The 22,834-nt window shown below is 40.5% G+C and overlaps 1 protein-coding gene across 3 annotated transcripts in view; it reads left to right on the top strand.

Moving 5' to 3' along the window:
* LOC146494956 (plexin-A1-like) overlaps positions 1–22,834 on the top strand; it is a 306,263-nt gene that overhangs the window by 240,515 nt on the left and 42,914 nt on the right. For all 3 annotated transcript variants that reach the window (XM_085145283.1, XM_085145280.1, XM_085145281.1), the window contains exons 17-20: positions 5,132–5,225; positions 6,414–6,650; positions 13,622–13,765; positions 21,772–22,006. In XM_085145283.1, the coding sequence (XP_085001409.1) occupies positions 5,132–5,225; positions 6,414–6,650; positions 13,622–13,765; positions 21,772–22,006 (710 nt within the window). The remainder of the gene's footprint in view (positions 1–5,131; positions 5,226–6,413; positions 6,651–13,621; positions 13,766–21,771; positions 22,007–22,834) is intronic.

Here is a 22,834-nt window from a genome sequence, read left to right as displayed (position 1 = left end):
GAGGGGAGGACAGAAGTGCAGTCTGTCTGCTCCTGTGCTGCATTTGTAGCACAAACTTTAACAGCTAATTAAAAAAATCTGCTTCTTTGAATATCCTCTGGGCTCCTTTCTTAGGTGTCTTCATCTGCCTTGTAAAGACCACAGTAATAATATGCCAGGTCACTTGTTCCTTATGTTAGCTAAGCGTGGTTCATGTTATATATAATGTATACTGAAGGTACTGGGGCACTGCTTATGCAACAGTGTTTCAGAGCCCCAGATTATTATGATGCTTTGGACTATCTTGCATTCATGAGGTCTTAAGCTAAACATAAATAAATATATAATATAGAAAATATATTAATATATGACACAACAACATTAATCATTTAACTGTAAAGCAGTTGTCCAAACCAATATGCTGAGAGATCAGTCTGTGGCCGTGACACAGAAACTAATTTCTATTCAAAGTGGAATGAAGAAGATTAAAAAAAATCATTAAAATAGGTTAGATGGAAGTTTCCTACTTAAATTTTTTAACATTAATTAGAGTCTGCTCAACAGAACAAACTTGATTTGTACAAAATTAATTTTACTACACTGGCAGAGTTTCAGAGTTTCATGGCACCCATCCATAGTGAATTGAAGTGTCTCGCTTCCAGTTACTTAAGACGAATTTGGCTCTTGAAGAGTACAGTGCTGTAGAAGAAATGACACGAATACTGGATTACGAAAAAAAGAGTTAATGTGAATTCTTTGTAAAAGTGTGAGCAATCAGAAAAATATTGGTACCTTTGTCAGCTGTCAAAATACAAGTCAGAGGCTTTATGCTTCCCATAACACCTATAATCGCGTATTAAACATGATAGTGTTATCCAAAGAATGGATGAGATCAGGTATCCTAAGCGAGTAATGGGCAACCTGCCAAAAGAGAAAAAAAGACTCTGAGAAGCTGAGAAGAATAGCCAGGCTCGAAGCCTTTTATATACCTACAATGCAAGAGATGGTACGTCTACCTTTATCATTTACTCCCTGTCTCACCCTATCATTACCGTTTGCCGCTATTGTAAGTCTCGCTGGATTAGAGTGAGAGATGAATGTCTCTTGTTAGCCAGCCAGACTGTCGTCCTAAGATATTAACAGGTTCTGTCTCTGCTTCTTTTCACCGTGTTGTTCATTCTGCTGTTGGTGCTTGTACGCCAAGTCATTCTGGATAAGTGTCAGTTTAATGCTGACTTTGAAAAAAACACCTTGGTATTGCAGAAATCAATGTTAATATGTGGTAACCCACCAGATGAAATGTGCTCTGGTGCATGGTGGAGCGTGCACTCAAGTACTCGAGGCGAGGGACTAAGGTTTGTCCAATGCCTCAGTGAATTCTGTAACACTATGACAGAATTTGTGTCTGGCTATATGGTATTTATTATATCCTGTGGATGTGCTGCCATGATCAATTGTCTAATCCTGCAGGAAGCCCTTAACTTCCCCTCACTGAACTGCTGTTCATACTAACATAGGAAGAGCCTGCCTTCAGAGCTTCACCTCTCATTCAAGAGACTTCTTCAGTTCTAAAACAACTGGTGGAGACTTCAGGGTAATAAACCCCTATTACCTTGTAGTAGGCATAGCAGAAAGTTCTAGGAGTCACGTTCCATCTAGTGGGAAATGTCTTAAAGCAAACAAAAAACTAAAGAAGTCCTGTTACATTCTCTTCAAGCTCTCAAAACTACCATGATTTAGATGGCTAAGAATCTAGATAGACAAGATCCTGCCTTCCTTAGTGGGTACACAGGACATGGAAAATGTTGCATGTTGTCTGGTTCAGAGACGGGAAAGATTGTCATCTTAGCATGCACTGAGAGTTTAAAGTCACCGTCAAAAGCTAAAATTAGTGAATATATTCCTTCTCTTCTTGTCAAATAATAAAAAGTCAAAAGGATATTTATTGTGAGAAGCTCATCACCTTGAGTACTCACAAAATCTTTGGATTTGTGAAAACCAACCGTTACCTTGGATCATGGAAGATTTGCAGTAAGATAGCAAGGGTAATGGGAGAAGGAACAGGGAAAGCCTTACAGTTTTATTGGCCATCTGCTGCTAAAACCCCAGGGCTTATAAGTCTGCAAAGACGACTGATCAAGACACACCAAAATATCTTTGTTTCAAGTTGTTCTTTGGGTTAAATCTTTCCAAGATCGAAGAACAGGGGGAAAAGAGTGTAGGGGCAATGAAGCAAATCCCTTCCTCAGCAGTTTCCCCCGACAGAGTTGATACCACCAAATATTCCCAAGCAACAGAGAGTAAATCTGAAAAACACTTGTCTTTTAGGTGTAGATAGCAGAGGCAGCAGTGAGGCTTGGGAATCTCTGAGTGAGAGAATTAGGTGTATTAGATTCTGCAACAAGCCAGCCACACAAAAAGACCCTGAGAAGTTTTTACTTTTATCACTGGCTAGTTGAACTAGAGAATTCACCATGGTATAGAAATATCCTGTGGATATCTGTGTTTTTGGGTTTGCAAAAATACCTTAGCATCCATGTGTGGTTAGGGAGGTATACGATGTTTGTGATTTCTTCAAAATACATGGTTTTATTCCAGCCTTTTATTTCAGACAGCAGTGATAGGAACTACAATACAAACCCCTCTAGACTGTGAGAATCTTGTAGAAAGACACATGATAGTGGGTCTTAGAAAAAATATCTCTCAGTAGCACAGATAGCCCAGCAGCGGTGAAAGCGCTGATCTTCTAGAGGAAGACAGCACACAGGTGCACAAACTGCAACTGCAAAACAAGGTGAGCGTTGAGAAGGTAAGAAAGATTTGAAAAAACCTTCTAAATCCAATTTAAGCGTAGCTGTGAAAATGTAAGGCTAACTCCATTCCCTTTACAGGTGGCAAGAGCCCTCTGTGATAAAGGTTTTATATTTTCCATGAACTTCATGACTCTCTCGCATTGAGGGTCATCACGAGAAGACCACCAATCACTTTGGATAACAGCAAAAAGAGATGCAGTTGAATATTGGCCACCAGATAGACATTGCTTGACACCAACAAGCATCGTCAGACATGGCGAAAAATAAAGAATTTTTAAAATAACTTAAACTTAACAAACATTTCTTAAACAGGAAACTGCACCGACAGTATCAAAAATTACGCCTGGCAGTTCAGCTAAATTCTGCCATGGCGATTTACTGTATTCAGTCCAGTACACCTGCTCAAGGCAAACACTGTGACTGTAGATAGATTTGTATGTATAGTACAGGGGTGGGAAACTCCAGGCCTCAAGGGCCGGTGTCCTGCAGGTTTTAGATCTCACCCTGGGTCAACACACCTGAATCAAATGATTAGTTTTGGCATTGCCAGGGCTCTGGAGAACTTCAAGACATGTTGAGGAGGTCATTTAGCCATTTAAATGAGCTGTGTTGGATCAAGGACACATCTAAAACCTGCAGGACACCGGCCCTCGAGGCCTTTAGTTCCCCACCCCTGCTATAGTGGATCTTAAATTCTGTTTCTCCTTTTTTAATTTTGTGTTGTAAATTCCCCTATAAAGATGTTTTTCGAAATCCTCCCTGGTGCCCATGGTACTCTACCCTAAGCTTGGAGCAAACTTTCTGTAATTAATAGAAAGTAGTCAAACTGTTCCAACATTTCATGAAAGCTTTCGAAGTGTTTAACAAAAAAGCTGGAAAGTGGTGCCGAACTGCACCGTTTTAAGAAGGGAGGGGAAAAAAATGTTCCTGCAAATGTCAGTATTAATTCTGCTCCTTAAATAATTTTTCATGTTAATCAAATTTGCCTTGAAGGAATTAGACTAACATCATAGTAATAAGTGAAAATAAATATATTTTTGGATTAAGCAGTGTGTTGCCTGGGATACACTTTCTTTGAACATCATGAAAAACATTTGTTGAATAATTTAAACTTCCAATTAGCAAAATACAGTCTTGCTGCACCGTGTCTCTGTAAAGTGTTCACTGTAATGTGTACCGTCATTAAACTAGTAAAGTCCCAAACAATGGTTTGGGCCCAATTCTTCAACACAGTGTGAACTCTCTTAGGCAAGCTTCCTTATCTTTTCTTTAAGTGGTTCGTCACGCTTCTCAAAGGACCTTTCTTTGGATGTCAGCTGCCTTTTGTTCCATCTTCTGTAAAGATGATCCCGCGCTTCTTTAATAACAATGAAGTCCAGGGTTCAACATTAGGTGGAGGTCAATTCATGAGTGATAGTGTTTAGTGATAGCTTTTCCAATTTTATTGTTTGATGGATCAAAATCTGATGTTTTCTGCTTTTATAACTCAATTGATTTTGACAAGATGTCCAACACCATTGGCTGAAAGGCAGCCCCAAACCTGACAGAGCATCCACTGTGTTTTAAACACAGCTGTGGACCCTTGCTGTTGTTCCTGAGCTACAACAGCAAACAGTAGATAGAGAATCAGCTAAAGATATAATTTAAAAATTAAATTGCTCATTTTTATGTTTAGACACAATGTTAGTTAATCCCTTGAGTTAGGTGCCTTTTTTATTCTTGAATTATTCATACAACAGAGTTAAATGGGTAAACTGATCAGGTATACTATCAAGACCACTTTAAAAATGACAAGATTTTTCTTTATATAGCAAAATATAAACAAATGAGCAGCTATTCAAAACAACATATTTGTGGTAGAATATAGTTAACGTTATGGATTGTGGTCTTGCTTTAAGAGAGCAGAAGTCACTTTAAGTTTCTCACTATTCAACCAGGAGAGTCTGTAGCTCAAGAGGTAGAGCAGGTCATCTGCTGAGAAGAAGGTTGGTGGTTTGATTTCTAGCTGCTCCAGTCTACATTCCAAATATCCTTAGGCAAGATACTAACCCTGGTTGCTCTGTGAATGTGATAGTAAGCACTTGCATTAAAAAAGTGCGTTTTTGAATGAGGCAAGTTGTATAAAGTGCTTTGAGTGCTCGGATAGAATAGAAAAACGGCATGTAAGAACCTGTCCATTCAGCATTCTATCTGTTGTCTAAACCTCTGGGTGACTATCATCCATCTATCCAGCATATATCACTTCATTTCAATGAATCATATGAACGTGACTGCTCACTGCAGTAATCTTCATGTGATTGAGGCAGATAATATATATCTGCTCGCTTCTTGTTTCACAGTGGTGGAACTCTGCTGACAGTGAGCGGGACCAACCTCGCAACCATCCGAGAGCCAAAGATCAGGGCCAAGTATGGACAGGCAGAGTCCTTTCATGTGAGTACTGATGTGACTGACACACCAGCTGCGGAGTGTTTACAGTATACATTATTCAGATATACAACTAGATACATACATTAACTGACAAATACTCTGAAACAGACCTCTCTGTGTACAACAGCACATTTCCAAAAAGCTTCTTCTATGTGCCGCTGAAGGTGGCAGACAGTTTGTCTCTGAGTGTTGCTCACGACTCCTCGTTCGGCAGCTCCAGCTTCAGACATCTAACGCTACCCCGGGCCATAAAGCTTTTCAAATGTCACCTCACTGTGCAGAGTTTTACAGAAAAAAAAAGAGACAGCATCAGAGGCTACGCATGCTTTATTTGAAGAGCTGAGGAATTTTGTCCCTTCTATTAACAATGTTGGCAAAGGACTTTAGTGATTGTCAGTATGAGTTGAGTCTTTGTAGTTGTCAGGGTTAAGGACTAAACCACAAACAACACTAATGCACTTCAATCTGCAGATAAAGCTGCCATTTATGGAGGGGACACAGCCTACAGGATGCATCTCAAACAGCTGTTTATCAAAGCGCTGCTTTGCTCTTAAAGGACTTTTGAACAACAAATCACAGTTACATTTTTCTTACTTCCAGTCCAGGATTGGGTTGCTATTTGCAAGACTGCCGACATACGTATGATATGCAATCCATTACAAGGAAAAAAGGCATAATTTAAACTTTGCTGTTACATTTAATAATAAAATGTATTGCATCTAAGACCGTAGTAGCCAAGCAGTCTTATAAATTAATGCAAACACGGCCATGACATCATGTATTCATGTATTCTCCAAAGCAATGGTGTAAATACACTCTCAGGTACAAGCAAAGGCACGGCGCACATTGCCCGTTATTAACAGTTGATCATAAATTTGCAACCAATTTACATTTCCAATAGGCCTAACAGCATTGTAGTTTCACAGGGCATTGACTTTAAAAAGGATGGGTTATTATGCCCAACAGATCCATTTGAAAAGAAAATTATAGCCTGCGGGTTATTTCTAAAAGAGGCAATTCTGCCTTTTTTTTACTCAGCATGTAACCACCTTGTAAATAAAACTAGAACAACATTAGTGTTTAAGTGTTTAGCAATTTAAGTGTTTGGGATTTGTCCCAATCTAGATTCGACTGTGTATGGTAGCTGCACAGCAGGACTAAAAACATTTCTCTTTCATGTCTCACTTTCAGAACTGCACAGTGTATAACAATTCAGTCATGGTGTGCCTCGCTCCGTCAGTGGCGGACTCTGAGCTTGGTTTTTCCGAGACTGGCACCGGTCCCGATGAGATTGGGTTCTACATGGACAACGTGAACGCTCTGGTGGTGGTCAACGAGACATTCAGCTACTACCCTGACCCGGTGTTTGAACCGTTGAGTCCCTCTGGGATACTGGAGCTCAAACCCACATCGCCACTTATTCTCAAGGTCAGAAAGGAACACTTCTCCAGCTGGCTGTACCATTCATCTTATTTCCTCGGTCTGCTTGATCTGAGGTTTTTGTCTAACACTGTCTAGCATTGGCACTGTACTAGCAGGCTTCGTATATACTTTTTAACTTGTCAGGGACACATACACATAATGCAGCTGTGAAGATAAAAGAGATTCAAGTACACATTAATGTTACCTTTGGACACCTTTTACTTACCTTTAAGTGGAATGGGAATAAGGCTTTTGACACCTACACAGAATTAAAAGTTGCCGCTTTCTTTGGTTGGAGGTGTATAAAGAGGTGTTTTTCTTTCACTTGACTCTTTATATGAAAGACTTTCATGCAGTGGGAAGTAGAAAGAGAACATTTATTTAGTAACACTTAAACAGTGTTGCCTTATATGACATGTTACTGTACGTTACTTTGTATGTTACTCTGGTTTGTAAGTATGATACCGAAAATTGTTAGATGGTTGTTGTTCTAAACCAGCCATTCCCGAGGTCAAGCGGCCCACTTAAAAACCATGAAATCCCAGCCAATCTTTTTTTTTGCCTGTCCCGTTTGGTTCTTTTGCCATCAGAATTATTGTCTAAAGGCGAGGAAAGAAGGATTTACTTTACCAAATTGACCATCCCAGCCTTGCCGTGATGGTCTATTTGATTCACCTTTTATTGTTTATTTTATTTTATTTTTTATTTTCACTTGCTAGATACGGGACAGACTTGAATGAGGAAAAGAAAAGGGAGAAAGGAAGAGGGGGGGAAAACAGCGGAGAAGAGGGATGGGGATAAAGGGCAAAAAACCCAAAAACCAACTAAATAAGCAGACAAAAAAAAATACATATATCAATCACCTGGATCACCTGTTGAGAAAGAAAAAAGAAAACAAGCAGAAGAAAATCCCAGCCAATCTTAAATATTTACTTCAATCAAAATAAAAGACAAAGTGATATGCTTCCTTGAAATGTGTATTAAAAAATCATAAACAACACGGGCTGTCAGTTATAAATTGCTAAAGCTACCCAGTCATATACAAAGTGTTAAGGCCAATGTGTGACCCACCTGCCACTGGGAAACAAACTTCAGTGCAAGAACAATGCATTTAAAAATAGTAATATCATAAACCAGCTACCTCCTGTTACCACTTTTAGTTTTCTTTTTATATAAATAGATACCTTTATATCACTATGTAACTATACATACTCAAATCCTGTTCAGTGTTGCCAACTTAGCGACTTTGTCGCTATATTTAGCGAGTTTTCAGACCCCCTTAGCGACTTTTTTTTCTAAAAAGCGACTAGCGACAAATCTGGCGACTTTTTCTGGTGTTATTGGAGACTTATTTATGACGACTTTTTGACGTGAAAGAGCGTGTTGCTCTTACTCTCAACAAGCAGCGGGTGCTGCCGTGGGCACCTCACCCGTGCTAAAGCACTCACGGGCGGAGGATAGTCCTCCCCCATCTGCAGGACATGTTCACACCTGTGCGTCCAAACTGCAAATGAATCGCGCATGGGCGAAGCCGCTGCTCCCGCACTGACTGTAACGCAGTCAGTTCTTCTTTTACTGTTATGCTGTTTTGTGGATCACAACGTTTAAAACTACTTATAAACACACACACACACACACACATAAAGTAACTCCACCAGAGTGCCTATTTCGGGTCACTTTTGCCGGTCGAAGCCCGGATAAAGGAGCAGGGTTGGAATTGTGACATTAAAAAACAATAATTGCTAAAAGAAATTTAATTTGTAGTTCTAAATAAATTCTAAATGCATTTAGGGCGTTTTTTGCTCACTTTATGTGTCTTCCACGATGTTATTTCTCTCTCCTACAACGTAGGTTGCAATTATATTAGCATGACCAATTATGCAAATTAGGTGATGACGTCATTCAGCGACTTCTAGCGACTTTTAGGACAGCCAGTAGCGATTTTCCTTACTGCGGAGTTGGCAACACTGATCCTGTTATTTCTGTCCACCTTATGTACCTTTGTGGCCCACCACACTTTGGGCATCACTGTTCTAAGCTATCACACAACTTACTTAAATATGATAATTGATTAGCTTTGATAAATATCACCATTTAGATCTAAATCCATGCAAATCCCCTTACAAGGTGACAGAGTGCAAGAGCCTCAAAAGAATTAACTTCATTAAAATGACAGCATTTCAATTGGCACGTTATCACGCGTTAGCATGTTAGGAGAACAGGCTTTTAGAGCAACGATTAATCCATGTTTTTGGCGAAGTTCATGTCAACAATCACTCTGAGCCAAGGAGAAAAACTAAAATTTGTACTAAACCCTGACAGAAACTTTGAGGTATCTTTGTAAGTAGTAAGCTAACAAGCTAAAGCTAAATAGCTAACTAGGTTGTGTATGCTAAAGGTTGTGCTTTATATTAGACCAGATTAAAGAGGGCCTTTGCTTTAGCCATATCTTACACTTCTGTGTTTATACTTTTGGTTGATGAAAGTCAACAAAGGACGGCACTCTCTAGGCTTGTTAAAGGTCAGCATGTCTCCCAGAGGCTCATGTGCAGGAATTTCAAAGCTTGACAGGCCTGCCATGGCTAGCTCGATTGCTTTGCTCTGATTTGACAACTGGCGTTGACGGAGGGTGTTATGAGTGACAGTTACTTTCTGTAAAGGAAGAACTCTGTAGAACACAAAAATAAACCAAAGAACTATATTTTTGTTTTTTAATTTAAACCATTCATTTCATTTTTACCAAGGTTTTTTACTCTCATATTAACCACAAAAGTTTCAAACATACTGAACTTGTCTTCTGTTAATAATGGCTAAACCAGCTTTGAGGGACACACATAAACACGCTCTCACAAGCTGTTTTTGCTCTTACAGAAAAAAGAAAAAACTTTCAAGTGTCTTTTGGTAAAAATAATTTTAAAAAACCCCTTCACAAATTCATAATTGACAGGTGAAAGCAAATGTCCACACACACCAAGGCCAGAATCCGTCCTTCAGTAAGTAACAGCAGCTTCACTGACTACCGTCCTCGCCCACAGCCTCGAGGTCTGTTAAATAGCAGTTCTTTCAATTTGTGTAATTAATTCTTTGGAGCTGAAAGGCCAGTATGGAAACGCACAGGCCTAGAGGTTTGGATTACATTGGTTTTCATTTATTTATTTTTTTTTTTCATTAACTGTGATTGGATATAAGTATGGGAAATTAATTGGGACTTTCTGAGTTGTGCGTATGCCTCATTGCATTATCTCACCCAGCTCACCTGAAATGTTTAGCCCGAGAGTAGCTGAAAAGGAATTAACGCGGCTGTTTCGGAGAGAATATATTTGTGATAGTAAAATAATCGGTGGAGAAAAAACTGAGCCGGGTTGAGACAAAAGGTGCACTCCGTCCTTTAAAATATGGGCTTTAAAGCGTAAGTAAGCTCTACGGAGAGCGCACATACTGTAAAGACACAAAGCAGAATACATTTCTTTAAAGATCAGTGTCACGCCGATGTGCTGTAGCTTTGGCTCGAATGTGCCTTGACTATCTCTTATGTTATCACAGAGAGAGTGCGCTACGCTGTTTATTTCCATAAAGAGATTGAAAGCGGCGTACCCGCCGTAATTTATTTCTTAAATGATAATTTATTAGCAGTGAGCCTCTCAGTAATTGCCAAATCTCCTGCTTGGCTTGTTGGTGAAACTGCCTACCCACTGGAAGCACTGATGAGATGGACAAAAATGCAATTTGGCGAGATGGGATGTGGGGGTAGCGTTCCTCAGATGCGTGCACTGCGCCTGTCACGCAATTAATTTCTCATCTGTAGTGTCGGGTGTGTTTTTACTGAGGTAATGTTAGTGAGACGGAGAGAGAAAGAAGAAGGAGGAGAAAGAGAAATAAAAAAATAAACACAGTGCTTTGTGAGTGCTTCGATGTGTGTGCTTGTGTGATTTTGAGAGCGTGTCCCTGCATGATGCTTCTTGCCTGTTGTCTTTATGTGTGGCAACAGCTCTGTGTGTGGCTGCAACTCCAGTGCTTGTTTGGCATGAACTCTGCCTGTATGTGGCCAGGAAGCTGTGAGCGCACGTGTGTGTGTTTGCGAGATGGAATGGGATGCATGTTTACAGGGTTGCAGAGCGGGGCTGGGTGGCGGCCTGCAGAGACGATGGGATTGGAAAACGGAGTCTGTCTCTGTGACCCACTGCTAAGCCAGCGGGAGACGCCACAGCTATCTCCTCTCTCACTCCTGTCCTCTGTCTGTCTGACTCGCTCGCTCTGTTTTCACGTTCGTTCCCTTTCTTTCTCATTTTCGAGCGCGCCCCTTTCATCTTTTCCTACCTCTCTCGAAATCTCTTTCTCCGCTTGTGCCTTTTCTCACCACATTTCCTATCAGCCTTGTTTTCTTTGTATTCGTCTCTCCCCCTGTATTTGTTTTTTTTTCTTCCATGTTTTCTTGCTGTTAACGGTTCCTTCTTTTCACACCACTAACTGCCTCCTCTTTCCATCACAGGCAGAGTGTATATCAAATCGCACTAGATATTGAAATGAAAGACTGGAACGGAAATTGACAAATGTTAGAATTTACACACCTTGAGGGTGCAGACTTTGTGTTGAGTACAGGACATAAGAAAAAAACCAATCTGTGTGGGTTTGTATGCCTCCCCAGTAATATTATTTCCTCTAGTATACATACAGTAGGGTTTGCTAAACTTATATCTCACTTATTTCCTGAGTGTTTGGCTTGAAAGTAATGTCCAAGTCCAAGAAAAACAGAATTAGAACTATCCAAAAAAAAGCGCTCTATCTGGAGTATCAGTTACAAGCACCAACTCATGCTTGGAAACTGCTGCAGTAATCTGTGAGGTCTAAGATATTACTAATGATGAAAAGCAACTGTAACCCTGAACCTGTTTTTTTTAGGATAATCAAAGGATTTGGGAGAAAAATGACTGGGTTTATGCAGTAATGTGCAAAGCCACTAAGCCATTCCTTCATTTCTTTACATTTTGCTTCAAAATAGGAAAAGGTGCAGTGATTTAAGGCAGTATATAAGGCAAAAACAGACTTTTTACAATTTGGAAAGGAAATTGAAAAGTCAACATTTGGTATGTGCACCGTTATTCTTCAACACTGAACTTTGTTTGGCAAGCTTTCTAGTCTTCAGGATAGATCTCCAGGCTTCTTAAAGGACATTCAAAGCTCTTTTTTGGATGTTGACTTCCTGTTTTTATTGTTCTCTGACAAGATGATCCCACACTTCTTCACTAATGGTGAATTCCGAGCTCTGGGGAGGCCAATCCATGACTCATAGTGTTGTTTTTTTTTCTATCCAAGGATGCTTGTAATTTTTTAATCCTAAAAAATGAAGCCATTGCCAATCAGACACTTTCCAGATGGCCTCCACCATGTTTTACAGATGGCTGTAGACCCTCACTGTTGTACCTCTGTCCCGATGTGTTCCATACACATTTACAATGATTTGACCCAACTACTACATAAGACCTGTCACCACTGATTTTCAGCCCAGTTCTTGTGTAATTTGATATCTTTCCATACCTCAGCCTTTTCTCTCTGTTTTCCTTCAGCCATTCTTCCATTGAGACTATGTCTAACGAGGCTTCGGAAAACTGTAAACAGAGGTGAAGGATTTGATGCTTGCCCTTCAGCTGATGATAGTCCATGTTGATAGTCCAGTTAATGGTTTTGTGTCAGGTCTTAAGGACATGACTTTCAGATGCTGTTTATCCGTTGCAGACAGCTTTTTAGTTCTGCCACTTATTCTTTTGTCTTCCACTTGACACCTTTCTTCTAATTCTTTAAGGACACACTGCATGACCTGTCGAGATATGCCACGTTTTTGGCTAATAGCTCTTTGGGAATTTGTCAGTACAAGAAATATAATTTAATGTCTGTCCGACTGTTATCTTTGGTATTTTTCACAGTCTTTGTGCTTTGCAAAAAATGTGTGTGTAACATTTTTTGCAGTTGTCTGTTATGCGTAGAAACACTGTTTCTTCCTTTGACTAATAGTGACTTTTTTATGAATAATTCATAGGTAGGTCAGTGTTAAGTGTCTTAAAAATGAAAATGGTCAGATAAAAAGACAGGATTGAAAATGAGTGATAAAACAGCCAATGTCCAAAGAAAAACTTTGGGGTTGTGAGTTTTTCATAGTAACTTATGTTTATTAGATTTTTTTACCCCTTTCAATAATTGGAACAGCAATTTTAAAAACTCAAAAGTCCCATATTAGCACAGCGTTGGGGTTTACTTGTCACTGATGATGAAGCTTCAAAAGGCTTCACATTGTCTGATGACAAAAACAACCCTTTTTAATGATTTAATGATTCAAATTCCATGAAACTCCCTCAGTCCACAGTTGATTTGTATTGTGAAATTAGAGGCGCCTATTTGACAGAAAATCAAATAGAAATAAAAGCCGAAATATCAACAACCTAACCCTTTATATCTCCCTTGGTTAAATGTTCCTTCACAGCGATAAAGACAACAGAAACAGCTTCACACGTTTGCTTGATTTCAAGTAATAACGTCAAGAAATCGCAGGACCTAGCTGTCGTTGAAGATGAGTGTTTTTTATGACATTGTAAATATTTGACCTTGTATATGCGTCATGTTGTCAATGGCATTTGTTAGGTGAAGAGTATGGCGAATCACCAGTTTTGTCCTTTAAGGGATATTAAATTAGCAAATTTATTGTCACTGACTTTCTTGTCAGTTATGCTGAAACTGGAGTGATTTTTATCAGATGTGAAAATCATATCATTAGCAGAAAAATGTTCTGAACAAGTTCATTGTAAGCCGTCAAGAAAGGGTGGATAAATAAAAGTAATGTAAAAAGAAAAGCTCATGGTTACATTTTTCTCACGTTGGAGTTCATTGAAAGAAAGAAATCATATTTTGGGGACTGCAAGTAAAGTGTCCTGACGATGAGCCGAGTGCCTGTCCTCATTACTTTTCTCCCTGTGTGTGTTTTTTAGGGCCGTAACCTGATCCCAGCGGCTCCGGGCAACAGTCGCCTGAACTATACGGTGCTGATTGGAGAGACTCCCTGCATCCTCACCCTGTCTGAGAGCCAGCTGCTCTGTGAATGGCCCAACCTCACTGGACAGCACAAAGTCACGGTCAGATCACAGCTCCTGCCTCTTCATCTCTGTCCCCGCCAGGCACGATGACCTGACGCAACTTTGGTTTACTAAATTGCTTGACTTTTCTGTCCTGCATTATCAGCGCCATCGAAGGGGGGTGGTATATAAAAACGGAAGTTGCTCAATATTATGGGCTGGGACCTTCATGGTAGACTTCTTTCCTAATATAATTACTGGGCCAGCTTTTGGTGTTGCAGGATTCTTTGACAAGAAGCAATTTATTTTTTTTAAAAAAGGCCAGAAAATATAACAAGCTGTTCCTGGTGTGTCCACACTGACCCAGTAATTCCTGTTGATGAATATGGAAATATTCTGGTCTGACAATCTCAGCCTGTAATGTCACTCTAACCTTGTTGTTGAGTTGTGTGAATAGCCCCTCGTGTCTTTTCTAAACAGTTTCCTCTGACAGATCCAGGATGTGCTTCGGTGAGCTTGCACAACAAGGCTGCTGTTAAATATGTTACGCTTAATTAACATGTTGATCTTTATTGGCCTTCATATCAGCTACACTGTTGGTGGAAACAAAAAAAAAGGTGGTGGAAGTTTACTCTTTTTGTTTTTTAACCCCCCAAGAACCAGAACAGTGACAATCTAAAGCGTCGACCGGCACGCTTTCAGCCACTGCAGTGCTTTTACTCTTGAGTCAGATCCATTAAGTAGTGCTGCTCACAGGGAAGTCGTTCACTTGTTCACATAATGCACTCAACACGACCACGTTGAACCTTTAGACGTGTCTGCAGACGCAAAGCCGTGTTTCTTTCTCTCCACCGAAGCGTATCCACATCAACAGCTGTGCAAGCATCAGCACTTCTCCGCTGCAGGCGCTGCTGGCTTTAGATTTGAGAGTCCCTCTGTGCCCTTTTTTCCATTTTTCATGTATTTTTTTTATTAGCTTCACTTTACTGTGATGGCATAGACATTTAATAGTACACGGAATATAATGTACCTAACCCGCAGTAAATCCACAGCCAGCCAGTCCTCCGCCTACACTCATCTCTAATCAAAGCAACACTCATCTTTCCTGCGCCATACTCCTCATATCTTCGTGGATTCACACTTAGGTGAACAGAGAGCACCAACTCTGTCACAGGTCTGTTTTTTCTACAGCAGACACTTTGGCTTTTAGCCTTTTACAATGAAGGTTCTCAGTCTATCAGTTGTTTAGTCTCAAAAAACTCCATTAACACTTGAAAAAACTCTGTGATTTCCCAAAGCCAACAAAAAAAGTCTTTATGGGTTTTTTTTTTTATCCAAACATGATAATAACAATTGTCCCAGATCCAAACATGCTAAAGTAATGAACAGATTGCCAGGATCATTGTCTACCTGTTGTCTAACTGAATAGTCGTCACTGCACTGAAAAAGACTTAATTTCATAGTTTGCTGATTGACAGGTACTGTTAAAACTGCCTTTAAGCAACACTCATCAGCACGGTGTCAGCTTCAGTCATCTTTCTCACTTGAGTTTGCAGGCCTTGCTCAGGAGCTGTGAAAGCTTCACACTTTTTTATGTAAAGGAAATTACTAATGCTAAAGTCACACTAGGAAAAACAGTGGTTGGAGATTGCAGCACGATCAAAATTACTGCGACTGTGTGCAATGAAACTGCAGTATCGTTGGCTTCGAAGTAGGGCTGCCACAAATGATTATTTTGATAGTCGACTAGTCACAGATTATTTTTGCGATTAGTCGACTAATCAGATCATGCATCCATTGGAGGTAAAACGTACAGCTTACTGCACAAGCATGCATCTGCTCTTATATAACTATCATTAGCTTACAGCTTTAAGTGTTTGAGGTATGTGCTAACTAAAAATAAGGACAATATGATAGTTTATTAAATTTTAATGAAATTTGCAAGATTGTTTCGGTGAAGTTTAATAAAACTCAGCCGTTCTGCTCCTTGCTATCGAAAATTATAACGGGGACACTGGAGTATATTCTCTAGCATCTCACACTTCTGATAATCAGTTTGTCTGCTTGACGTTTATTCAGCTGTGTAAAAACTATAACTTTAATCTCTCAGCCAAACCGATTTACTCAGGAACAAATAAATACTAAAAAAAGCCAAACAATAACATTTTTAAGTTATCTAAGTGACTTATATATCATGTTTAACCTGAGTAGCGAAAGACGGTGTGGTTTTTGAAAACGATATTGCCGGAGAGTCCGGTGTTCTTCACCGGCTCTAGTGAGCCTTGCCCCCGGCTAGCTATCGAGCTGGTGGGTAACAGACGTCTCCGAAAACGTCGGAGCGCTTTTGAAAATATGTGGTGTCTTGATAAACTGAGCAGATATTTGAGGTTTACACAGCTACATTCTCGTCTGAAAATATGTTTATTTTGTGACCCAGAAAGAATAATAAGAGTAATATTAAAACTAACTAGCTGCCACCATTGTTGGAAACTGAGCCTGGGCTGCGCTATGAAATTCTGGGACACGGCTTCTTCTTCTTCTTCGGGGGTTTAACGGCAGCTGGCATCCTTGTACATGCAGTGCTGCCATCTTCTGTTTCCAGTCCGTTATTACACTCTTAAATCCTACTACTTATCCCTGCATCTTTTGTGATTCTTACAAAGCTTCAAACGACGCGTCGACTATTAAATCAGTTAGTAGACTATTTTGATAGTCGACGTAATCGTGACTAGTCGACTAATCGTGGCAGCCCTACTTCGAAGTGACTGTTTCAAAGGACAAGGATCAGGTTCTGCGACAATGTGCAGTCAATTGCGATTTTCAAATCAGCTTTGGTGCGTCAAGACGATGATAAAACAGCAGTAAGTTGAAGTCAGTTTGCGATCCACGTTGCAATTTATTGCGGTCAAGGTTGCTATCAGTTGCAAATCTATTGCCAACTACAAAGCTTTTAAGTCAGTCCCCTATTGCAAAGAGATCAGTCACAGATGAGTTGCCAACATGTTGGCTACCTGTCTGGTGATTGCAGGCACTCAGAGTCAGACTGGAAATGTTTGAAGAGAGGTTACCCTAAACCAGGCAATCTGTGCAATCACCTGTCATCTGAAAGTGGCTGCCCATCGGTTGCAACGGCTTGAATTAGTTACCAAATGAGTATCCAAGAAGTCATGCTATGAAATATACACGACTGCAGTGGGAAATAACAATCGTCCTTTAGTCACCTCTTCACTGTTCATACTGACACTTCTTCAGCTGTTTCGGTTAGAGCCAGTTTTTACTGCTCTGTCAAGAAACTAGCACACATTGTTGTACAAAGTGGTTTGGTGACTTCCTGCATGGACTTACCTTCATTTCTCTGAAATGTATTTATTTATTTTAATAAAGTCTGATGCTCCAGACACATTAAGTTGTCCAAATGCATTGCTTCTTTAATCAGCAGAGCAGTTTTCAGCTGTGCCACCATAATTGAAAAAATGGTTTTTGAATGCCCAATTAGCTTTTTAGGATGATAAACTCACATTATAGAGCACAGCGTTCCATTAAAACACACGCCTGATGACTGCTGATGGACCTCTGTACGTCTATATAGGTATTTTGTGAGTTGCTCGCTGTCTTGGTCAGGTAACTGTCAGTATGTCGTCCTGCTCTGCTGAGCAGGAGAGGACTCCTGTCATCTGAGCATCTGGTATTAGGAGGGTTTTTTTATGTGACTAGAGGATGCAACAAAAAAACTAAACTAGAAGTGACATATTAGGTAAGTTATGCAAGTTTGCTACAGTTTATATCCATGACAAGGCTCAGTCTCAGAGCCATGCCGAAAACATAAAAAGTAGTATTAAGAATAGAATTGTTTCTCCAGGATGCTGCTGATATGAAGACATTAAGCTTGTCTCTAAGCTCTAATCCAGGAACCTTGTTTGTGTATAAACCTTTCTGATGTGCAAATTTTGGTGCAACAGGAAATCCAAGCAAAAGCAGCTTGTTTTTAAAAGTCACGGTCACGTCTCAAGCCGCAACTGTTTTTTTCTTCTCCACCAACAGCCGTGGTGTGAGTGCTGCTGATGTCACTTTCATTTCAAGTGTTTCGTATTTGCAGAATAATGATACAGCAGAAAAGCAAGTGTCGGGGAAAACTCTGAGAACGCGCCTCCAAGCGCGTCCTGCGGCAGTCATCGGCTTTACTTGTCCAAAGCGTTCAGCTGTCAGCAGACTCCAGACTGAAAGTCCTGATTCACTCTGACTGGAGCAGACTTTCAGAATCACAGCGCAGCTCCCGGAGCATCTGTGTGGAAGAAGGTCAAACGTCAACCAGGCGACGCAGCACTCACTGCGAATATATTTGGATGTTTGTCTGAATATCCCGACAGCACACCCACTCAGAAGCCCTCCCCTCCTTCCACCCCTTTTTTAAACTTATCACCATCGTCCTTTCACAGTCATTTCACTATATCTTTATGACATTTACTCCCTGCTAGCTACAACCAATATACCTAGAAAGCCACTGACAGCACATCCATGTAATTCAATATGATAGCTCTCAATGGAACCAGCCAGCTCCAAGGTGGATCTCGCTTGGGTTTTTCTTTTTCTTTTTTATCCCTCCTTTTCTCTTTTTTGAACGAAATGTCATGTTGAATCTCGGAGCAATGCGACGTGTTGGCGGGGGGTGGTGGAGTTAGTCCTTCGTCTGACAATAGCCGAAGAAAAATAGAGCTGTCCGTTCCTATCTCTTCTCCCATGCACGCACGCACGCGTGTGTGAGTGACTACAGTGAGTGGCTTGTTTTTGGTGTGTTTATGTGCGCATCAACCCTTTTCCCCCCTTGTTGTTCTTGTGCGTGCCGCGCAGCGGAATGCTGCAGAGAAGGACACAGCTGTGGCACAATAATGTTCCCCATGTAGAATGACCTACATACAGAGGAACCCAGTAGGTGTCCAGACTTACCGGGCTTGTTGTGTGTTGCGTGTGCACGAGTGGGCATACTGTAAGGAAAGTCGTCCGCGTTCGTCAGTGTGTCTTTGTGTGTCCCCTCAGATGCTCAGCTGTGTGTTGGCAGCTGTGTGCCTCCCTTGAGTTTTCGAAGAAACTTGTTTGTTGTTTTGGCCTTCAGCTTTCTAAGTTCCTCCCCCAGTCCTTCAGTCTGACAGGAGAATAAAAATAGACAAATGCCTCGCAAATGTGTCACCACCTTAATATTGCTTAAACTGATGCCACATTTGTGTAGTCTGAGGATACGGTCCATCCTGGTTCATTCTTTTATACATACAAATGACCTCAGATTAGATAACAGCAGCTGACGATTGGAAGGGTAACAGAGCAGCCGTTTCTTATGTATTTTTCATGCGTTTTGGATTCAAAGCATGATGTAAAATATATGAGCACATATTTCAGATTAGCTGTCTTAGATTCTAAAAAGTATATACTGGCAAGATACTGGCATTCAATGCCGTTTCCCCAAAATAAACATGTGAAGAGTCATTAATATTTAAATTAAGTGTCCTGGAGGATTCAGTTTTATGTTAAGTCGCTGCATAAAATAACAGTTTCAAAGAGTTATGGGAATTTGTTATTGTGGTTAGAGGCCTTCTTCACAGCTGACGTTTGGACTTGTCATACTTGGGAAGCTGGCAATCTGATGCAGGGCTAACACATAGAGACAGACACCAACTAACCAAACCCCACTAACTGCATGTCTTTGGACTGTGGGAGGAAACCAGAGTAGCTGGAGAGAACCCACGTAAACACAGGGAGAACATGCAAACTCCATGCAGAGTTGTGAAATTAGAAAAGAAAAGAAAACAGGCTTTGTTTTTGCTCAAGAGCAAGGCAGAATCCTGCTCCTCATATGTAGCTAATCACAAACACACAGCATTGGCTGTATGGATTACAGCTTTTACAGTTTTGCTACAGTTTACTTGCACTGCCGTGTTGTGAAGTTACGGTTACTACTGCTGCTCTGACAGTCTAACTCCGGGGTAGTTAAAAATCCCAACTGTGAAGTCGGGGTTGAGTCCAACATTGAGAGTTCAAATCCTAATGTGAGGGGGCGTTCCAGTTGAAAATATTGAGCTAGTGCTACTGACCCATAAATGCAGTGTTTTAAGCTCTAGCTTTATCACTTTTGATTATGTGGAACAACACTTTAAACTGCTGACTTAAAATATACAAAAAGCAAAATTGCCCCATTGCTACCTAATCGACTTGCATACAGCTGCTAAGAAAATAGGGCCTTATTGTTAGCCTTAGGTGCTGTATAGTCATACCTGTCTTTACAGGTGATAATTTCCAACCGGTAAATGCTAAAGTTTATTTATTTATTTATTTTAATCTCACAGCCATGGTAATTGACCGCTAATGGCTAGTAGCGACATGTGAAAACATTGCTATTGCGCAATAAAAATTACATTCACACTCTCCATAGTGCAGGTTTGCTGTGTCCACCAGCTGGTTGCCAATTTAGCTGTCTGCTGTTTGGTGCTGGGCAGTTACATTAGAACTTGGCCACAGAAAAATGAATCCCCATCGTGCAGGAAAGCAGTTATGAGAGCTGCAGGAATCAAAATGTTAAAGAGAATTGGAAACAAGACAATAAATGCTCCGTTGAACCAAAAGGGGAATAAATGCACATATGCACTATTAATTGTCTGTGTGTTCATTACTTTGACTAACTCCTGTCACACTATGGAGCACATTGTTATTATCAAAAATATTAAATATGTTTAAACTCCTCTCTCTCCCAGGTAACTAATCCCAACTCCTGCTTAAGTTAATTTAGCTCAGTCTCCTTTGCAAACCGATCGTGTCCACACAACTAATTGGGCCGCATAATCTTATACAAAGCCAGTCTAATTGTCTTTACTACTGCACATTTAATTTGTGGGTATTGACTACGCTGCTATTGATACAACAGCTTCTCTATTTTATTATTTTTTTTATCACACTTTGATAATGTTAACATGAAAGTGCACTTACAAGAACTTCAAAGTGCATAATCGCACCTCATTTGAATCTGTTATCAACCCCCCTGGTGGATTGCTTGATTTGATGAATTCCGGTCCTGTGTGTGTATATGTATTTTTTTTTCAATGAGACACACTGTGCTTATGTAAATGTAGTTAGTCATAAAAAAAAAGAAATGTTTGACTTCCCATAATTACCATGGTTCCTTGGGGAGGGATTTAAATGCTGGTGATTACTTTGTTTGATTACTTATACTGTGTGCGCGCGTACGCATGCAGTATATAAGTGTGTGGGCCCTGGAAGTGTGTTACGGTTGTTTTATGAGTGGATGTGTGTGACTTTAACACTGTCTGCATCAACCACTACCGCGCTGCTTTAAAAGTCTCGATGTATATGTGCTCTAACCTCTATCAGCTTATTAAAGTTTACGGTGATAAACAAGGACATAAACAACAAAATATCTAACCCAAACATCGAGTCTGCGGATAACGCCGCATTAAAGCAAAGGAGCGAGCTAACTTGTGAGATCTTCATTATCAAAGCCCTCTGAAGCTTCTCCCCTAAAGGCAAGAATCGAAAACCTTTCCTACACGAAATGTTCAGAGCAGCGATGGTGATGTAAGCCTCCACAGTAAAAGCCTGTCAGAGATCTGACTGTTTAGTCCGAGTACAGAACGGATCAAACTTTAATGATCGTTGTTGAAGAAATTGGGTCAAGCAGCTTCTCTTTCATCAGACCAGCAACTTTTGATCTATTCAGACCACCTCGTCTATTCTCAAGCCATCTGCTTCTGCAGAAATGACCGCCGGTTGTTTTCTCTCTTTCTCGCTCTCTGCGCTGAGGTGCTAGTGCAAATCCCCAGACTGTGTAGGGGAAAGCAAGTCAGTAGGAATTTCTCAGCTCTTAACAACTGCCTTGGCTCTACCTTTGAGCAATGCGCTAAACACTCGCCTCCAACAGTGCAGCTATTTGGTGGCCGCCAGAAGAACACAGGTTTTACTGAGCAGCTCTCTTGTGAACAAGCGTCAATATGTGGGAGGGAGTGGGGGGCATGGTGATGATTTCTGTTTCTTTCTCTGACCACTTATCACTTGTGTGTGTTCAGATCCGTGCGGGTGGGTTTGAGTACTCTCCCGGGACGCTTCACATCTACTCTGACAGCCTGCTAACGCTTCCCGCCATCATCGGCATCGGAGGGGGTGGCGGCTTGCTGCTGCTGGTCATCATTGCCGTGCTGATAGCCTATAAGAGGAAGTCGAGGGACGCTGACCGCACCCTGAAACGTCTACAGCTTCAAATGGACAACCTGGAGTCCAGAGTGGCCCTGGAGTGTAAAGAAGGTAGGCTGTAGAAGCAGTGTGGATCCAGCTTTTACCCTTGCACTATTGGAAAGTACCAAGACCAAAAAAAAGAAAGAAAAAAGATGGGGATCTTTCAGCAGAAATAGGATAAAATATAAAATAATCCACTACAGTTAAAAAGGTTTTTAAACTCCAATTTGAATAGAAATCAAATTTTATTACGGTAACTCAATGTGTTTCATCATCTTCAGAATGATAAATGAGTAGTATGATATTTTAGTTATATACAGCTTGCATTTATCTAAAGTGTATCTAATGAAACCTGCCTACATGCTCTCTAAACTTCACAAATGAACATTTCCTACCTTGTTTGTTCAGTAGCTCGAAGCTGTAGTGCACAGATGAGATGTTTAATGGGGGTTTAATTTTCTTGCGTGACTACCATGGCTCGCTGGTTTCTCCGTTGGTTGCCTGGAAACTATACAGTTATCATAAAACAGGCAAAGTATACTGGTTAATGTTTTATATGTTACTAGTACTACTATTTTAAGCTAATTTCCTGCTTGTGTATTAGCATGTACAGTGTTTCCCAAACTGCGTTTGGGTGTACTGTCCAGTGGTATTAGCAGCTGTCAGAAGTATATTTGTTGGTTTATTTTAGTGGTTTATTTTTATTTTACTTGTTTTTATCAATATGTGAGGAAGATGACATCTATGGTCTATCAATGCTCCCTGCTTTCTTAGCTCTTAACTTAGACTCTCTTGTGTCTCCCCTACTGGTTGGATTGCTGGTCAGATTGCTGTTGTGGAGGATTTTGTTCACCTACTTACCCAGAGAAGAGTTCATTCCACGGTGTCACATACTCT

The sequence above is a fragment of the Neolamprologus multifasciatus genome, chromosome 20 (genome assembly GCF_963576455.1).
Source record: "Neolamprologus multifasciatus chromosome 20, fNeoMul1.2, whole genome shotgun sequence".
Taxonomy (NCBI): Eukaryota; Metazoa; Chordata; class Actinopteri; order Cichliformes; family Cichlidae; genus Neolamprologus; species Neolamprologus multifasciatus.
The sequence above is the reverse complement of the archived record's forward strand: the minus strand, read 5'-3'. Positions and strand labels throughout refer to the sequence as shown.